Source organism: Rhea americana, unplaced genomic scaffold (genome assembly GCF_003343005.1).
Source record: "Rhea americana isolate MKP2758 unplaced genomic scaffold, rheAme1 scaffold_110, whole genome shotgun sequence".
In the NCBI taxonomy this organism is placed as follows: domain Eukaryota; kingdom Metazoa; phylum Chordata; class Aves; order Rheiformes; family Rheidae; genus Rhea; species Rhea americana.
The window spans coordinates 2,405,481-2,426,161 of record NW_028185151.1 but is presented as its reverse complement, the minus strand read 5'-3'; the positions used below and the strand labels follow the sequence as shown (position 1 = coordinate 2,426,161).

The following is a 20,681-nucleotide window of genomic DNA, read 5'->3' as shown; positions in this document are numbered from 1 at the left end:
CTRCTGAGAAAGATCAGTCTTTCTAGTTGTTCTGATGGTCATTCGGGTATTTCCTACCCCAGCAGAAAATAGCAGTTAGAACCAAAAGCAGTAACAGTTATGAATCTAGTTCYGGCATACAGGGAATCTTCACCCCTTGGACCTCTTCCTACGAGCTTTTGATAAAAGCACTGCATGTCTCCCTAAAGGTAATACGACCTTTCCTCTTGAGGAGAGAAGTAATGGCTCTGCAATAGAGAGGTTGCAACTGGTAAGTGGTGGAGAAGACAGTAGGGTTACTTACTGAAAGATGGATTCAGAAAGTAATTTCAATGCAGTTCTGCTCTATAGAGAGAGGAATAAAAGGGAAGTGAAAGTAAAACTGAGCCAGTGGAATATGGTTTGGGGGACTGGACTAGATGATCTCCAGAGGTCCCTTCTAACTTTTCAACCATTCTACGATTCTGGGAAGTACAGACGAACTCGTAAAAATGTCCGATGGAGGAGGTCATGCATGAGAAACTTAGTCTATGGTTTCCTGTTTGGTTGTAATACAACAAAACTGTAGCCCGTAATCTACCCTTACCCTGTTTCTGTGTGTGTTCTCACTTGTTTGGTACCACTGAGGACTTAGACCACTAAGGATTTGGCAGTTAAGAGGGGAGGACAGACTGAAAAAGAGAATCTGTTTCATAGGTTGTTTTGTGATTTTGTTTGTTTGTTGTAAAAACAGCTAGATGGAGCATGCCATCTAGCATGAGGCAGGGGATATGGACTGCTTGAATTAGGATTTTAGCCACAGAAATGGCCACGGAACCACAACCTTGCACTTGTTCAATGTCTACTTGGGTTTCGTTTGTATAGTGCCTACCACTGTAGAATCCTGAAACATGGTGAGCCCTTGAATTACTTCCTGAGGTGCTGTTTGTTGGTAAGAAAACAAAACAGCACCCTCCCCACCCAAACTTAAAAATGATTCTTCRCTAATTTGAAACTTACCAGCAAAAACGAGAATGAGCAACATTCCCAGTGACCTACAGGGCAATAGGATTTTGCTTGTAAATAAAGGAAACTTTCTTCCATGTGTTTCTTCCTCCATAATATGTAAAACTTGCAGGCCAGGCTGTGGCCTCTACTTTCATATGTGCTGTTCTTCCCCCCCCCCCCCCAAAAAAAAAGTCTTTATGTGTAAAGAAGAAGAAGAATAACAACCTTTGTTATCCTTGATTGGTCACAGAGATGTTTTCAAGGACAGAATTTGGCCCACTGGTAGAAATGTAAGTATTGTACAGTGGTATAGATTATTGACCTTTCAACATTAAAATGTGAAGAGCAAGAAAAACTTACACATCTGAACAGCATATACATCTCTGGACTAGGAGTAAACTTTGAGTAAGCAAATGCCAGTTTGTATGTGTTTCTATTTTAAAGTAGAATAACACTCTATTTAGAGAATATAATTTCCTTCACAAATACACCCTAAACAGATCACTTTCTATCCAATTTTGGCCAAGCTAAATGACAGGTATAAATCGGTGCTTCTGATGTAGTCTGAGCTTTACTTTCTATGTAGGTAACAAAGATTTTATTTATTTTTTCCCTTCAGCTTTCTTTTAATTTTCTAACTTAAAATACCATGCCATCTGTTTCTCTGTTCTGCTGTTGGTATTACTGTGTTCTTGGGCAAAAAATGCTCTGCTCTAGAGTCTGCCCCAGCCCCCAATCTAAACAGTCTTTTCAAATAAAATGACAAGAATTTGGGAGGGGGGCACCTGTTGCTAAATGTTACCTTTTTTTATAAAAGAAGGTCCTGAGAGCCTGCTTTCACGTTTTGAATTGTGAGCAGTGTTAGCACCTCCAGAGATGCCAGAGGAAAGTGAAGCACAGCTGGATGTGATAACTGAATGGTGTCTGACATTTAACACTGTGCTGCAGCTCAGCAACCTTTAGACATATCAGAGTCATTCCTCATGCTGTGAAAATACACCATGCTGTTGAGCATGTTGAGAGAAAGTTCTTAATACACAGCAGTATCTTAAAATTCAAAGACTTTTTTAAAACTCAGCGTTTTGACATTGTGATAAGCTGATATTGCAGGGTAAAACTCTTCAAAATTTGTTTTAAAAAAAATCAAGGGGAGAATAAAACCAGTTACTTTTACCAAGGTTAAAACAGATTTTTCTTCCCTGTTCCCCAGCACCTCCTGGATCTACAGCAGCAGGTAGCCTAACAGCCTATTTCTAAAGCTATGCTTGCATCAATTGCCAGTGCTAGTGCGCAAACAAAGATGGACTGTTTTGGTAAGACAAGGCTCCATTGAAGTTGCTGCTAATAAGCAAAACAGCTCTGTTCACTTCAGTCCCATTCAAAACATAGGAAAAGAACCAATCTTTGCCAAACTTGAACGGCTGAAACTGTTACAGAGGATAAAAATGATTTACTTCAAGTAAGTGTAAAACGTATTTTTAAAATAAACACTGAAACCGCACTTGACTCTTAACCACATGTATTAATCGTATTCTGTATGGACATGAAAAATAGCATTCAATTTTGTATTTCTTTATTCTATAAATGCAGGTTTGTTCTAACTCTTGACTAGTATTTCATATAAACACTGTTTCGTAAGTACCAGCTTAAATGCCAGATACAGTGCGTCGTCTCAATGTGAGGTGCCATTCCATTGTAGCTTAGTTCACTTTTAGCAAAATGGCTTACCTCTTTTAGTATTTTTCTAATACTAAAAAATAGAGTCAGTAGACCCCCACAGATGGGCTCATTTGACTACTACTTTTAAAATTGTTGTGCCTTCACTTCCTTAAATAGAAGCTTACACTAATCATAACATTGGAAAAGCTGCAGTAGCTTTTCATATTTCTATTATAAACTGTTTTCCTATTTTAGTGTCAGAGTTCTTAGTGCTAGGTGGTTGGTTCTTTGCTTTTTAAGCATGGTTTCATCATGTATCGGATGATAAATTATAACCAAACCCCAAGCATTCTGAAATAAGCTATCAGTAACATTATTAGGTCTCATAAACATTCCTGGCTGTTTTGTGATGCCGACTGCTGTAGAAATTATATTGACTCTTGGCGTGTGTAGACACCAGCTGAGGAAGGAAGATTAGACTTGCTTTCCTGTATTTTCATGAAAGTCTGTGTACATAYGTAATTCTGAACACTGCACAGAAAAGGACTAGGGCTGGGATGCAAGATGTGAGTGCTTAAAGGTCTGAGCCCCTGCAAAACTTTCTGTGCTTCTGCTAGGACTTTTGGCAGCATAACTGGATTGTCCAGGGACCCCTAGCTCTAATAAAAATACTTTGGTAATAAATTTTGACTGTGAATCAGTTCYTGGTAAGTTTGTGAGGATCACATGGTGATACTGTTGATTGAATTTTTCAAATGGAGGCTTACCCTTCAAAGCAAGGATGTGTGTTGAGTCATGAGGTTAGGTTTTCCTTGTGGCCTGATTGTAACTCTTCTAATTTCTGAGAAGGATCACTCTGGTGATTTCYTGTATTTTTGTGAAGAATCACTCTAGTAATATCAGATAGTTGAGCTCAATTTTCACGTGTTGCTACAGGTAGATTAGTGTTCTCCAGTCAGAACATGAGTACATTCCCCAGATTCTTTTGTATGTGCATTATTTTTGTGATAGTATCTTTGAGGACTGGCTCTTCCTGCTCCATGCTGGTCCATGTAAAAGACAAACATTTTGGTCTGTCCTTGCTGGCACGTGGTGGAACTCTGCTTAGCTTTCTGAGCTGCAGTTTGCATTCAGACAAGTTGCCTAAGAATGCAGGTGTTTGGGAATGAGCCTGTCCTCTCTGCCCTAGGCAGACCTACCGCGGACCTGACCTCCCTGCTCCCCTGAGCTGAGGCTGCTCAGGGCACTGCAGCATTGCCAGTTGAGCTCTTCTCTGCTGTTCTTTGGTCTGAGGTGCTGCCAGCATCCTCACCCTGCCTTTCTGTCTTTGACAGACACTTAATCTCTTTGATCTGCTGTGGATTAGCTACATTGCTAAAGAACAAGTGGTGTTCTTTTATTGCAGAAGAACAAAAAGTAGTGCACTGGGTTTTCTTTGAAGTCAGTGCAAACCTTGGGTTTTATATCATTTTGTTATGACTTCTCTAATCCTCTAACTCCTGACTAAATTAATTCTCATTCAATTAAAGCCATACGGCTTTGCTAGTTTCCCTTTACAATAACTCTGTTGCTGTGGCAGGGCTGTGGTTGTGGGGTTTTTTGTTTTGTTTTGTTTTTTTCCTTTCTTAGCTTAAATGGTGCATTAGTAACATCTCTGTTTTAAGGCATGTCTTTTGATACCACTATGCGTTATTGAGATCTGCATCCAAATTTGAAGTATTTCTATTATATCCTATTATATTTAATATAGTCTTTTTTTATATTCTTGTGATATAGCATGTTAAAAATAGTAAGGAAATCCAGCTCTTCAACTTTGCAACAGTGATCCTTAGAGATGGATGTCCTTTCCCCATCAAACCCTTTCTTCTTTGCATGGAGATATTCAGTAAAGAAGGAACTGGTCAGTGGTCAGCTCTGCTTGTGCGGTCAGCTCTCATTCACRTGATCTAAGATTACTTGTGGTAGATGCAAACATACTCAAGTTGGGTCTTTGCAGACTCTCTTTGGATCCATCAGGATTTATTAACATGGGCTCAGTGCCTAATATACACAACCATACCGCTCCCAGACCAGCTGGGATCTGCTGTTTTGGCGTGGAGTCCAAGGTAATAAAGCCTGCCAAGCATGAAGCATGCAGACCTGGGTCCAACACTGTGCTCTCAAAACCAGGAGCTCTAGAAACAAGTTGCAGATATCTGACCATATGGGTCATCTTAGGACAATCAAGATTCATTAGATCAACAGTAGTTTCTGCCCTGTTAGACTTCAGCTTGCTTCTGTGAGTGTGTGTGGTTTCTCTTTGGGGAGAAAGGAGCATGGGTTTTTTATTGTTTGTTTGTGTGTGTGTGTGTGTGTGTGTGTTTAACTCTCCCACACTCTGAGTTCTGGGAAAACTTTTTAGTTTGGTCAGCCCCAGGCTCAAATGACATTTTCTGCTCATGCAGTATGGCATGTAATGAGCTTCTTGGAACTCAGACTACAGAGATACTGAGCGTGGTTGGCAGGAAGCAGTCAGGGCAAGCACCGAGTCATTGCTGGTGGACTCTGATGATCCCAAATTTACTTCAGTTCTCCAGACTGTGATTCCCAGCTTGTTTTGTAGCGAAACAGTACGTGAGTGTTTCCATTATCTGCCTTCTCACAAGCCACRTGAGCCAGGGTAGTGGAGAGGCAACTATTACACCCAAAGCATGGAGTACTGAATGGGTGTTACTAGTTAGAGCTCATGTTTTGGTTACATGGACTATGCCACAGTCATGCATATGATGAGACTACACTTTTAATAATTCCTGTTGTCATAAAGATAATTAGCTTTTCTGTTTGGATATGAAAATATCCTCTAGAAAAACTAGAGTGTGCTTGGAGTAAATCAAAGTRGTTTTAAGAAGGTATACTTGGTAGTTGGTGAATTGCTAGAGTACTTAAACTAAATGGATTTTCTTGCAAAATTCATAAATGCCTGCTTCTGCAGTACTTGCAGCGTGTTACCTTTTCCAAGCAAAGGGTCATACAGCTCTTCTGTGCTTTGTTTTTTTTTWAWTTWAWKTWAWTTTWWTTTTTTATATGCAGGTGCAGCTGGGACAAGCAGATATAAAATGCCCGATCACAGAGTGTAGCGAACACCTGGATGAAACAACTGTCCTCTATAATCTGCCCCATGACGATATCATCAAGTATAAATATTTCCTGGAACTCAGCCGCATTGACTCCAGCACCAAGCCATGCCCTCAGTGCAAGCACTTTACTACCTTCCGGAGGAGAGGCCACATTCCTACCCCTGCCAAATTGGAGAACAAATACAAAGTGAGCATGCTTGCCAGAGCTATGGATTAGGTAGCACAACAAAAGTAGGTCAGCATTTGGTGGGCATTAAGGGGGCTTTCTTCCGTTTCTGAGACCTAATGTAAGCTGTTATTAAGAATCTGTAGTATGAATCATTGATTAACTAGTTAATTCATTTCTAATAATTCAAATAGTTGAACTTTTTTTGTGGAAAAACAAAATTGTGCCACTTGCCCATTTGAAATTAAAGAGTGACAGTATTTTCTTTCCTCTTGGAGATGCGGACAATACAGTCATGATTAGAAGAGACTGCAGAAGGGGAATTGTCACTATAACTTATAATTTTATATACATAACTCCAGCAAAGAAAAGCTTTCTCTGAAGTTGCGAGTAAATGGGTTCTGGGTGCTTTTGTGTTCTGAGATACACTCTTAGCTTACTCCTTCCTTAAAATAGAGCTGTTGTCTGTCTCTMTGGTTTGGATTTCTTCAGTCCCTTACTTTAGGTTAAAAGCTACTGTAGTCTAATAACTCACAGCACAGAAAACTTAAGATAGAGCAAGAAAACCCCTTTTCACAGCCCTTCTTTTAGTATAAGAATGGCTTATATCATGATTTCAATTAAAGATGAAGYGTGCAAGAGGTTACAGACAGAAGCTTTGAACTCCTGGAGATCCATCTGAGTTACAGACAGGTTCTGTCTGCAACATCATGTTCTTCCTGCAGTCAGAGAGAGAGAGTCATCTAGCCCCTTCTTCATGCATTTTGATTCCTGTTTCAAGGGTCTGTATTAGTTTTCCATCCGGTTATTAACTCTGTTGTGGTTAATTTCATTACTGAGCTGGCCTTCCCTTGACAAACCAGTTTTCCACAATAGGAATTTAGATGATTGTTTAGATAGCCCTAATTACAGCAGAAAATTCAGCCTTTATGTATAGAGATTAAAAGGTAGACGGCTGYGTAGCTAGAGGAGTTGCAACCTTGGTGGAGCTAACCCTGACTTGTGAGGTTCTTATGTACATCTGCACAAGGTATGAATTACATGCAAGCAGCCGCAAAGTCTGTTGGACTTCCTGTTGTGGATTTTTGGCCCCTTACACAGAGTTGGAGAAACTCCAAATTGCATGTAAAGTTCCCTCTGCCTGCAGCCATTCTCCTTCATCCATCCACTCAGCGTTCCCTCAGATATAGACAGGATGTACGGTCTATGGTAGGTGAGTTGCTGTAATAAGCCTGCTACAGCCCCTCTTAAGGTGTCAGAGGCTGTTACTGTCACATTGATATCTGTCACAGGTTGTGCAGCTGTTGTATAATGGGCATGCCAACTCTGAGTATTCGTATATGTTCTTCTAGTCAAAAAGTGGGTCAGTCTGCCCAGCAGYGCTCTCTTATGAATTGAAATGCTGTAGTTAAAATGTTCCCACTGCTACCCTGGAAATTATAAGCAGAGAAGGAATTTCAGGCTCTSTCTAGTGCATTAAATAGAGCAGGCCAGAAGAAGTTTTCTGGTCCTGTGGTGAAATGTTGTGTCTCTTATCCACAGAGCTAAAGTGTCCTCCTGGGAACAGAAGATGGCAGAATGTGTCCTTTGAGCTGCACCTAGGTGTTGCCTGGAAGAACGTCTGGTTGACTTCAGTCAAAACTATAATTAGGAATGTGCTGACAGGCAGTAAGGATGCTCATAGGCCAGGGTTTCAGCCTGCTTCCTGGACCTGTGCTGTTTACTAGCATAGATGCAGTTTTAGTGTCTAATTTTAAGCTCACCACAGGGAAGAGTTTTGCCGTTAGGATAAGGTTCAAAAAAAGACTTCTATATGAGATTGTATATATGTGAGTACTTACATACACAGATTTCTGTTGACCATTATTATCTCATATTTTTTGTATATTCTCACCTGATTTCTTTTATAGCATCTTGCCTTWATCTTTAATTATAAGGTCTTTTGGGGGTAAGGAYTCATTTCCTTCTGCAGAGAGCGTAGGAGTGGCCTGATTGGAGACTGAGAGACTTGCATATTCGCATGCAAGCAATATAAGTAATAAATGCATTAGAGGAATTCTGAACTGAAGCATCAGCCCTGAAAGAAAAACTAAGGCATATGTGAGAAAGTGTGCACAGAAGTATCCCAGRAGGTCATTGCATAGAAGGACTCAGTGCCAGTACCCTTGCGTTCCTGTACACTGTAGCACCAAAGCACTTGTTTCAAATCCAAGAGTACATTTGAACAGGTATTTAAAAAGTGTGGTTAATAGTACTTTGATACACAAGCAATTGATACACTACTGTAAATTTTACAAATGTCTCTTGTAACTCTTTAAATTTAAATGTTTATTATCTTGATTAGTTTTCCTTGCTGWAACTGTTTAATGCCATCTAAACTGATGTAAGGCTAGCAGTTCAGTTTGCTAATGCTGCTTTCCATTTTTAAGATCAAAGTCTTGCTGTGCTGAGCACAGACCGTTAGCCAGTGCATATTAGTTAGGCGAGAAGGAGGGGAAGCAAGGGAAGCTGTAACCTTCTTGCTATCCAAACCTTCCATCTCCTATTAGTATCACTTAGTACAGCACAATACAGTTGTGTGACTATTTAGCTTCCTACCTAAGTGTTCATGTTACAAATGGACCCAGCTTTAAGTAAGGGAATACCTTTCTCTCAATTTCATGATCTAAATTGGGAATGTAAGATTTGGTCAAAGCTCGTATGCCCAAGTGCAAAGGGAAATGGGTAAAAGTTTTGAAAATTAGTGGTTTGGCTTGTACACRTGGAACATACACTGGTTTCACTAGCGTGAGTGACTATACATTTCCTTGTTCTGCAAGACTTTTTTTTCTGTGTTGTTTTTCTCTCCCAAGCCCTGGATTTCACCWATTTTTGTGTTGGCTCTCTGACCTGCCATGAAGAAATAATTATTGATGCTTGAGCCACACTTCTGCCTTATCAGCTTGTGAAGTTTCTAATAAAGTTGTTCACTTCAGTCAAGAGAGACGTCATATGAAAAAAATCTTAATTTGAGTGCTTAGCTTCCAAAATGTAAATGTTTCTTCAATGCAGCTTTTATTTAAACTCCCTTATTTTTAACTAAGAGTTTCTCAAATGTTGCTCTAGAGCTAGTAGAAAACTACTTGCGAAGATGCTGTGATAGAACAGACCTGTGGAGTTTATATCAATGAGTTTTACCTTTTTGGATCAAATTTTACCSTTGAGTTGAGGATATCTTCATGGCTGAGGCTATGCATTGCTCCAGTCTGCCTTAAACCTGGACTGCTTTGAGCATAGTGACTTTGTCCTGCTCCCCCTCTTTGCTGTGGGCAGTTCATTCCTGCCCGCTTGCTTTTTGCTCACGTGGATGTTCTGGTGTCACGTTGGAGGTTGGATGAAAAATCAGCTCCAGTGGAAACAATATTTGTTTGTTCTGGTGTTGCTTGTTTTCAGCTGGTACAGGAGAGGGGATGAGCTGGTGACAAGGAGGAGGCAGCTGTTTTGGCAGGAGCCCATATTATTTTGGAATAAAGGGACTGTGTAGCCATAGCTAGAGGTTGTAATTTAGCTAGGTGTTGTAATTTATGTAATCAGTTAGCTGCACAATTAATTTAGGCTTCCAAGTCTGTAGCTAACATTCCATTAAGCAATAGAAAATCCCATTAATCTTCCTGTAGCTTCAGGTTCTCAGAATATTTTGATTATGAGGTCAGTTTTGCTAACGTCATGTCACAACAAGCAATGTTTTGTGTTGGTGTTACCTACCAGTTTTGAAAGATCTTTTTCTAGGAGGTGAGGAAAATGATAGTTAGACTCTTTCCTGTAAACTGTTCTGTCTAAGACAATGGAAAATGTTAGCCTCAAAGGTCAGCATTTCAGAAAGTGGAGAAGCAGAGGGTTAGTGTGGGAAGTTGTGTAATCTTTTCTATTTCAAGGGAAACTGACCTTTGGATGGTGTAAAAGTTTGTGTGTATATGCTCTCAGTTCTGATTGACTGAAATGAAAGTCATAAAAGATGAAATTTTTGAGAGAAATGCATTTGAAAAAAAACACTWKTTTTTTTTTCAGRTGTAGTTTGTGTGTTTTACTGGACAATATTTTTGCTGCTTTAAGTTCCATGAAAAGAGCATTTTTGTGTCCATGGTAGGATGATTTCATGCACTGATGCTGAAGCATAAAGCAGATGTGTTTTTTGTTCTTTTGAAAAAGCAGAGGAGGAATGGAGTAAGAACCTGACAGACTGCCATAATTGCCCTGTTGTGTTCCCACTCCTTAAACACATGCCATGATGTCACGCTCTGMATCCAAATTTGGATAGGTTTGGAGGTTTGTCTTGCAGTCCCTAGATTCAAGAAAAATAAGGTTAATAGTACTTAGAGACATACTTTTTTTTGCATACTTAATGTACGTTCAAATAGAACATACACTAGAAAAATACACAGAACAGCAGAGTGAAGCCAAGTCTATTCAAAATTTAAAAGTACTTACTAATTCAGTTTTCTGGAAGGTGCTGTCAGGGGTGGAAGATGGAAAAGGCAACTAGGAAGTCCAAACCTTGTACACAGTTCCCATTAGTTTACTTCACTTAATCAGGGCCTCTCATCATGATAAATGTTAGTTTGTGTTCATGTGATTATACTCTTGTACCATATTTCAGCCGCTAAGTAACAAAAGTATTTGGAAACATTTGATGTCAATTTACAGGTATAAGCTGTATTTCTTGTGATTCTATGTATGCTGTAATAGAAAGATAGAGCCTGAAATGAGTTTGTGTCAGGAAGAAAAATTTCTTTTACTCTTGCTTTAAATTATGTTGGCATTTTGTTTAAATAAGGAGCTTTAATTTTCAACTTCYGAGACCTATTGATTTGGGTTTATATTTATTTTTTATGTTTATTTTCAGTCTTAAATGTCTGAGTATTGCAACTGGTAAAACTGTCAGGCTGTAGAACACTCAGCTCCATCTTTGCCTAAGGCATTATGAGTACAGTGTGGTGCCTTCCCAGCAGCAGGCCACTGTAACATATATTATTGAAAAGCATAAATTCTAAGCTCTAAAAYAAGTTACTGGGGATGCTGAGTCAGATAATAAGCTATCTGTTGTGCTTATTGGTTTCTAAGGAATTACGGAAACATAAATCAGTGTTCTGAGTAGATTGGTTTAGTAGCAATAAATATGCTGTTCTTCAGGTTCTTCCAAGTGGGAATTTTCCTGCTGCACGTTAATGTTAGCAGGATAGGATATTTCCTTTCATTTAGCATCTGGGCAYGGAGACACTCCTACAGGGACTTAATTCTGCCAGACTTAATGCTACTTTCTGTAGAATATCTCTTCTAAGAAAAGCATTAGCACAACTAGAAGAAGGGTAGGAGTTTTGGAGTTCTGGGGTTTGGGGGGTTTGTTTTTTGTTCTTTTTTTTTGTTCTTTTTTTTTAATGAAAGCGTAAACATAAAGATCTCTACAATCTTTTTGAAAATTTGTATTTGAAGAATATTTAACCCTGAGAACTGAATCTGTGAAGTTACAGCTCTCAGGAGTGTCCTCTTACAATCTGAAAGATTTGTTCAAACCTTTTTCCTAAAAGTCCTTAGATAATCTGCATTGAACGCTATGTATGAATTATTTTATTCTATCTAATACAAAATCAAAGGGTTGGGAATGATAGATTTCTTTTGCAGGTCTAAGAYGTTATGCAGAAATTTTCTAAACGAGAGAGAAGCCGAAGAGCCTGTTAACTTCCACCAAAGCATGCTTGGAAGTGCTTAAATCACTTTTAAAACTGGAATTTAAACTCCTCTGTTATTTAGGCAACAGGAAAAATATTACATATTCTTATCATATCAAAAACTTTTCCATTTCTTAAATTTAGGAGCTTCTAGGAGACCACCAGATCAGAGAAAGAATACTAATTGCATTTTATATTGCTTTTCTTTCTTCATATCTTGGGCTTTGAAATTTGGTCAGAAATTACTGTGTTCTCATGCAAAAGTGATAATGTTTGTAACTGACGTATTGCAGCTTTAATGTGCTGCTTTAAAGTTTTGCAAACAAATTTTAATTTGTTCTTAAATAGTATAGAACCTGTCCTGTTTTTGTGCTGCCTACCTAGGTCTTCTGTAAGTCTTTGCATTGACAGGAAGCATGTGATGTATGTAATTTTTTTCTGAGCGTATCTTACCATCGCAGCAAAACTATCACTGTGTAGCTATGGAAAGCAGTAAGTGATGCTTATACAGGATATCAGAATTTCATCCGCTTTAACTTTTCACTGTATTTGAGTCCGTTTGATATGAAGGAAATTTTGTCTGTTTTCTAACCCTTAAATGCACATGACAGATTAGCACATCATATAGTCCATTGTTTAAAGGTCATACTGTATATAACAAGTATTTTACACAGACAAAAAGGCTTCACATACTGCAAAAGAGGCTACGATTGTTAGACAGTGCTGCAGAGCAAGAACATTTGCAAATAAATGCTTAGAAATGGGTCATGCAGAATCATACTCAGCTTGAACCATTGTGTCAGTTAGATCTTTGGTGTGTAAAAATATTAAAATATAAATATTAATATAAACAGTGTCTTATTAAAAATAAGGTATAAAATCTAAATGCTTTCTCTCTATGTGTAGCACTTGGGAAACAGCATTAAGGATAGCAGAAAGTTTCATCACTCAGTCATGCATTAAGCTGATCAAGTCAGCTTTGTATTAACATGCTGATAGTAACAAATGTAGGAACTGCACATATAAATAATAATTTTGGCTGCTCCCCAGTAAAATACTTCAGGGAGCTCCAAGCACCTACTTCAGCATCTAGATGGAGCTGAGACAGAGCAGAGCCAGTCAGCGTGTCTGAGCTGAGATGACGGTAACGTGTGGGAAGAGAGAACTTGTTTTGAGAAATTTCTTGTGAGGGCCTTGCATATGACCGTGCCCTAGGATGTAGTTTCCTGAACAGAACCCTCACCCCATGTATTGCCAGCACAAACATTTCTGTGGTTAGGTGGTAAACCAGATATGTGAACAGATGCAGCTGGAAAGCTTTCTTCAGCTGGTTGGATTCCCTGATCCAGTTCATCAGCTGGGACAAAGCAAGGACAGTGCAAGACAGAGGCTCAAGCTGGAGATGGTGGAAAGGGCTCAGTAATTGCTTAAGAAATTTGCGTTTCCCTGTCTTCCCCTGTTTTTGCAGCTGAACTTAAAAAGTTCTGCTGCCAAACACAGCTGCAATTTAGATGTGCCTGAATGTAATGAGGCTTTATGGATCTTGCTTCATTAGTCACTGTCCAGATAGGAGGCCCGTCTCTTGTTAGATGAGCACCTGAAACTTGCCCAGATTCTTCAGACTTCTACAGGCATAGCAGCTATGGTAGCTTTTCTCAAAAAAATAAATAAAAAAATGTCCAGGCTCTGGAAGAAGAGATAATGATGACAGTACTTGGTTTTACATAGTGATTGAAGCCAGAGGAGTGGGAAGGATAGATCCTTTTTCAATTTAAGGAGTTTAACTGGCATTTTCTGCCATTAGGTGTAGCTTTTAGCAAGTGGACTGAGCTTGGCACATCCTCTGCTCACCCTTATATAATCGAGAGAAATAGAGCACGTGCTTGACTCTGAAGTGGTGGTTGGGGCGCTTGGTTGAGAAGCAGGAAGACCCTTGTTCTTGGCTGCTTTTCCCAGGGCTATTTTTAATACAAGCTTCCTAAAGCATTCTGGGCTTGCTATGTTTCCTTCAGAAGACCAGATGCTCCCTGGTAACATCCTAGGGAACACAGTTCATGACTGGAAGGAAGAGACCAATGAAGTGAAAATTGGCTGCTAAGTTTTAGGTGACATCACATATGCCTTGGGGGGCACCTAAATATATTTTCTGGATTTTGCCTGTTGGCATATGAGCCATGCAGTAAATTCAGTAAACAGTTCCTATGTTTAAAATAAACTACTTGTGTTTTGTACGACTGAGGCCGTCATTGGCTTTAGCAATTAATTCTTCAGCTTCTCACTCTTAAAATGAAAGAAACAATGTTAGCTTCTATGATCACTTGTATTTTTTTAAACAATTTTAGACCTTTATTGCTGTGCAGTTACTGTCTTAAATTAAGAGTGATAATTTTCAGGTGGGTTTTCTAGCCGAGTCAGCGCACAGCTTGCAAATGAGTATGGTTCTTTTTCATTTACACAGATCCAGTGTCCATCTTGCCAATTTGTCTGGTGTTTTAAGTGCCACTCTCCCTGGCATGAAGGTGTTAACTGTAAGGAATACAAAAAGGGAGACAAGCTGTTGCGTCACTGGGCCAACGAAATTGAGCATGGGCAAAGGAATGCCCAGAAGTGTCCAAAATGCAAGGTAAGTTACTTTCTGTTGGCTCGCAGGTCGTCTTTTCAAACCAGTTTTAAATATTTATCCAAAGTAAATACTTGAAGCTTCCATTCTGGATTTAAAATCACACTTGCTGTGCAGATTCTCATCTCTGGCCCACTGAGAAAAGAATCAAATATTTTACTTACCAATTCCTGAAATGATTCTGCAGACCCCTTGCACATAAAATAAACATTATGGAAATTCTAAGGAAAGGCTCCATTTTATACTCGTAATGTATGTATGTTACAGTCCGAATTATTCCTGAAATAAAGATTTAAAGAAATGCAGTGCCCTCTGTCTTCTTTCTTTTTTCTTTCTCCCCCCCCCACCCCGATAAAAAAAAAAAAAAAAAAAAAAAAAAAAAAACTTGAGTGCATTCAGTAGCTGAATAACACAAAGTTCTTTGTTGGCAAGTTAACTATTTGAGACTTTTAAGATTAGGCAACAGTAGAAAAACTTTTTAGGATTAAATATCAGTCCTTCGCAAGTCTTTCTCATAAATTAGTTTAAATTTTCAGCAGACAGAAGAAGTTGTGTCCTCCACCCTAAAACCAATTATTTTCTTCTAGGATAAGCAGCGTTTTCCACCAGTGAGCAGCCAGGCGCACCCGCGCAGGCACRTCCCGCCGGCTGCTGCCCTTGAGGAGGGTGGCTGTTGGGTCTGCTCCCTCGTTTTTCTCCAGCAGTTGTCTCCAGCTGCGGAGAGGGTAGCAAGTCACAACCCTGAGAGCACCCTGGTCAGGGGGAACTGTGGCTTTTTAAAAGGGAGTGTCTAACTTGAACCTATCTACAGCTCTACATCTAGCTCGAGGAGAGGACATAGTAAGAAAATGGGAGCGTTTAGTAGGAAATAAATACTGAACAGAACGACTTTTTTTTAAGTATAAAGTATACTTTTGTCACTGTTTTCAAACCTTGTCCTGTGCAAGTAAGAGAATGTTTATCAGTTTACTCAGTATCTTATTCCAGTCAAGGGGAAAGAAAGACCTGAGATGCTGTAGCTTGCAATTGAAAGATTTCAGAACATTAACAAAAATTCCTAAAGCTCTGAAATGAACAGTCATTTGTTTACTCTTCCTCCCACGTACATGTGACATTTGAGCAGAATTTTAACAGCTTGCCATTTGGTAAGAGTTGAGAGGTTTGAGCTGGTTTTAAAAATACTCACTTTCTGTGAAGCCTTGACCAATGTTTTTCCAAACTTTGTTCCCTTTGGAATGGGAAGAAGGATCTGTTTTTAATTCTTTGACTTGTATCCAGATTTGGATTTTATGACAGTGTGAATGATGTAACTATTGAAATAAGTAGATAATGATAAGCAGTAGTTGGACTTGTCGAAAATAAAAGGAGGAAAAAGGAAAAAAAAAAGGATTCTAAGCCAAAAAAGCAGAGTGGAAAAGCAGAGAAAAGGCAGGTCCATGCAGTAAATAGAAAGGARCAAAGCTGCAAAACTTAATGTATTAAATACATTTTAAAGAAATGATCTGACTGTCTGAAACATTAAGTGTACAACTGTTTTCACTGACTCTGAAAGAAAAGGCTGAACACTCGAAAATTCTGTGCTCACTAGTGCTGAGTTCTGAAGTTGGGTGAGTTCAGCTATTAATTCCAAAAAAAGTCTTTAGGTTTCTTTTTTTTTCATTGTYTAAAAGAAAATAGAATGCCCTACATGGTGGGAGGCACTATGGAAAGTTACGAAACTAGCACTGAAAAAGAACCTTTGTTGACAAGTCCTTTTTTGTARCGTAATACTAATCTAAGAGGGAATTCAGCCTTAATATAAAGTGCCCCCCACACTTATTCCTGGCATTATTCTTTAGAGGTGAAAAAAGTTCTTCCTGTTTACAACTTCTATGAAATATTTATAAGAAAACACTTTTGTTTGTTTTGAAAATCAAACCTATCAGTAGCAAGTAATCAGAAGAGCCACTTGGCCTGCGTGCCTCTTGTGGTGCTATTTTATTTTTTCTTTCTTAATCAGTTACTGAGTAGTTACCAAAAATACATCTTCAACAGCCTTCATCTGCATCAAAAGGATTAAAAGATGCTTGGGTGTGGGGATAAGCACACCAAGAGTCAACAGCTAGGAGGAGAGATCGTATGTTCTCTGCCTCTCCCTCCAGCCACCCCCCAAAATACCATGTGTATGAGATAATGGTCTATATTGAATCAGATGATCGTCACGTTTCCCATTCAAAAAGACAAAAAGAGTGAAGGAGAAAGCAGCGTTGTTAACACAGGGTTTGAGCTATCCTTTTTCTAGATCCAGGTAGGCAGTGTTTCAGGCGACAACTATTTTATTTTGGTATATGCTTACGTTCTATTTAAAAGAATAGCGCTTTCATGTTTTGCTTAAAAAAATGGCACTAGTCACATCTGACCAACAAATTGACAAAAAATCAAGATRCTGGTATTTGATCTTTACACTAAAACTGAAGCTAATAGAAACTAAAAGTCTAGTGGAGGCAGACGTTCTTTCCTGAGATGACTTGTAAAATTGCTGGTAACTTCCAAAGTGTGATACTGACTACAGTRTCACAGGTTCTGACTTTGTAACAGTTACCTCTTGGAGATATTTATATATATATGCAGACAAGTACATGCACAGACTTTTTTTTTTAAAGTAGCTATATCACTGAGAAGTCGAATGTACAATTTGTGTCTTGTCTGGGCATGCAGGTGGGAAAATGGGAGATTTTAAGCGCTAATAGTCTTACAGTGAATACATAGGCAGATCTTTAGGCAAGTATTCACATGTTTTTCAGTGGTTTTGAAAGAACATAATCCTTGGGAATGTGAATACGAGTGGGCACTGTTAAAACAGCTTTAATAACCTTTTCCTGTAGGTAGACACAGCCTTAGTGCACCTAACAGGAAGAGATTATTTTCAACTGTAATAAAAATATTACATATTGTCAAAATACATTGCTGTTGTTTTATTCTGTGAATATATATCAGTAGATTAATATCAAGTTGTTACTCTTTTATATAGCTTAAATTATGATATTTGAGTTATGATATATCTTGTTTTTAATAGAGACCTTCCCAAATTTATTATATACTGTTTTAAGATTCTCAGCATAGACCATTTTTCTCAAAATTTGTCCARTCAAGTTGTGATTTTGTTTTAGATAGAGTTGACTAATGAGTGCAAAATTACTGCATATAGTTAAGTGCCTTTTTGTAAAATGTGCAAGTTTGTGTCTTCCCCACTACTGGTTGGGATTTTGCTTTATTTTATTTTTTTTACAGTGTCRTGAAAACAGTGTGTTTGCAACAAAATATCCTTCTTCCACAAGTGTCTTTACAGTACAGCAAAACAAGGAAGTACTTTATATTGGTATTATCTTACCACAGATTTCAAAAAAGAACACTGACAGAGGAAACGCAAAGCAGTGGTTCTTTCTAAGAAAGCTTTGAACAGAGGCAGAAAGCTCAGTAAACAAGAGCGTTAATGCAAATCAAGGAATATATACTACTTATGTCTGGATTTACTATTCTGATTAAAATGAACGTTACCAAATAACTGAGAACATAGCTTTTAAAGGTGTTCTTTGAATTCTTTTTCACTGACTGGAATGAGGAGAATCTGTGCCTGTATATGAAGGGAATCGGCTATGCATCAAGTTTCCTTCAAAAGGAGGGGAAGAGAAATGACAGCTCTGTTCAGTGGGGAGCGGTAGATCTCTTTGGACTGTTTTGGGGGGGGGGGGGTGTTTTTTGTTTGTTTTGAAGATTTCTGTGAACAGGCCTTCCTTTACAGAGGATATTTGTTTGCAGGATGGGAAAGCAACTAGTTCAGCTATCTCAGTTGATTAAGGAAAATACTGAAATATTTTCAAGATTCCTTTGCTTACTATTCACGCTCTAGYAGATTACTTAGGTCATCTGTACGCATCATTGCAAAGTTGCAAAGTAAGGTGTATTTGTTAGAGCTGCAAAACTATGCCTGCGGTAGCCAATCTGCTAATTCAGCTGCTGCCTTAAAGTCCCTTAGCTCAATGTACTTCACAGTTGGTGGGTTTTTTTTTTTTTTACACCTTTGTTCTGGGAGCCACTCTTGAGTTTGAGTGAACTAACCTTACCGTGTAAGGTGTGGTATGTCCTTGGATGTGAGYGGGCTCTAGGCGCTTGTTGCTGTGCAGGATTAAGCCAGTAATAGTGCCTGAGTCTGGGGAGGCAGGAGGCTTGTGGCAATTTTTCCTCTCATCTTGCCGCCTCCACCCCCCACCGTGCTGCTGGAAAAACTCTTGAGTTGATCAAGCCCCTGAAACTCGCACTGAACCAGCTAACTATAGCAAGCCGCATTCCCAGCCCCTTGCGCTCCTCTTGGTGTCTCCTGCCTGGCGCATTCCCGCTGTTTCGGCCAGCCAAGCGGGAACGTGCATGTGATATCTGACCCATAGGCGATCGCTTTCCCGACCTATAGATTTGCCATCCATCTSTGTCAGTGGATTATACGGAGGGGAGAGAGAAATACCCATGTGAACCAGAGCTGAAGCTTCTCTGGTGAAGTGTCATTTGTTAGTCTTGAAAGCTGCCTGACCAAATTATACAAAATTCATCTGGCATTGTCAGTCTGTGTGCGTAGATAGGGTGTCCAAGCTCTGCAGCTAATTTTCTTAGTGAATTCTCTCCTAATCAAAAGGCAAAGTTTTTGCAACAAAAAATGTAAGTGAAAAGGCAAGTAAAAGTTGTTTCAAATTTGCAGCTTTTAGAGARTTATGTGCAGATGGTTCTGCGTAAGCATTGTCCAAAACTTGTAATATTTCATTTTTGTTTCTTCAAAAAGTAAAGTTCATATAATTGCRCTATGTATCTGTAAGAAAACAAATCCTGTGTCAGCCTCTCTGTGCTTTGAGAGAGGAGTATGTCTGTGTTTCAGGCAGATGGGAAATGGGCAGGAAGGTTCAGGTGATAACAGAAACACGTTTTGCTTGTTTTATGAGATTTCTCATACTTTGTTTTGGAACACATAGGGCAGAAACGATTAGATTCAGAAGTGAACCTTGAGGAGTGATGGGAATAGTGGCTGGCTAACTGGAGTTTGCATACTTCTAAGACAGTGTGGTTAGAAGGATGGCAGACAGTATCCAAGAGGAGGTGGGTATTTATGAAAGACCCAGAGGGTATAATGTACAGAGCCATTCCCAACTTGAGTTTCCAACTACCAAAGAAWCATTTTCTTTTGTTTGATTTTTGTTTTTTTGTTTTTACGTATGAAGTGTTTTTGGAAGGAGTATTTGCATCTAGGGTTATTAGGCTCCAGGCTTGTACAGATTTCCAGTTAGGCTTGATGGAAACTTAATGTATTGGGTTTGTAAGTTGAAGAGAAAGGAGAGTTCAGCAGTCTTAATAAAAAAAAAAAAAAAAAAATCAAATACTTTTCATTAGTGTCAGAAGGTTCGATTTCCTCATTTCCATGTTTAAGATGAAAACGTGTCACTGTGAATCAGCAGATGATAAAAGCCACCTCCAACTCCTGTAGAGTTGTTCTCTGAATTTCACYTGTTGGCAGGTGTACCTGAAACTACTTTTAACTACATCTGCTCTGGATTCTTTTACCAAAAGTACTGTTACAGGAAAACATCAGTTTTTCTTTCATACACGCACATAAATGTGAAGTGCCTGTTTCAGTAGCACGTCCAATGGGCAAAGTTTCTCAGCTCTAAGAGTGCAAACGCACTTGACCCTCTCAAGAATGTCAAGTGCCTACAAATGATGACAAACCTCTCTCGAGGTGCGAGGCTGATTCAATTGTACCTGAGCTTTCCGCATCTCACGTAAGTGCTCTGATGCTGGCAAGGCCATTTTAAGTAGTGATGTTTTGTCTTCACCTTTACCTTCTCACAAAATTAGTACTTCTTGATATAAGTAAGAGGTTATGGAGGCATTCATTGCCAGTTTTAACAAGTAAAATTCCAATTGGACATGAGAGGAAAAAAAAAATAGTCCCAGCGAGAGTGGCTAAGCATGGGGCAGGTTGTTTAGAGACTGTGAAATAGCCATTCTTAGGTCTTGTCACATTAGATTTTGACAAGGGAAACTGGGTCTGACTCTGCAATTAGCCCTGCTCTGAGCAGAGGTTGAAATAAATGACACAAATGACTAAAAGTCACTTCCAATGTCAATTATTCTGAAAACTTTATCTACTATTCCATCATCAAACCTAGTGGACTTGTTTTAGCAGGTGCAGAGTGTTGTTTTTATCAGTTTTGTGAAAAAGGAAAACTGCTTACCACTGTTAGCTATGTTTTTTGTTGGCAAGATTTAAAATAGCTGTCTAATCATTGTTGCAGTACACAATTTGCTTTAGTGAAATACTCAGCCCCAGGACTAGCTTTCTTCTAARGTTCTCTGAACTATTAACTAAAAGTGAAGCCTTACAGAATCTATGCAAAGTAAGTAAATTTAGCAGAAGAGTACATGGA

General features: G+C 38.9%; 1 protein-coding gene across 1 annotated transcript in view; it reads left to right on the top strand.

The window, feature by feature from the left end:
- Positions 1–4,652: 4,652 nt before the first annotated feature.
- Positions 4,653–20,681, top strand: part of RNF217 (ring finger protein 217) — a 28,749-nt gene continuing 12,720 nt past the window's right edge. The window contains exons 1-3 of the mRNA XM_085314442.1: positions 4,653–4,730; positions 5,695–5,928; positions 14,071–14,235. Of these exons, the coding sequence (XP_085170568.1) occupies positions 4,653–4,730; positions 5,695–5,928; positions 14,071–14,235 (477 nt within the window). The remainder of the gene's footprint in view (positions 4,731–5,694; positions 5,929–14,070; positions 14,236–20,681) is intronic.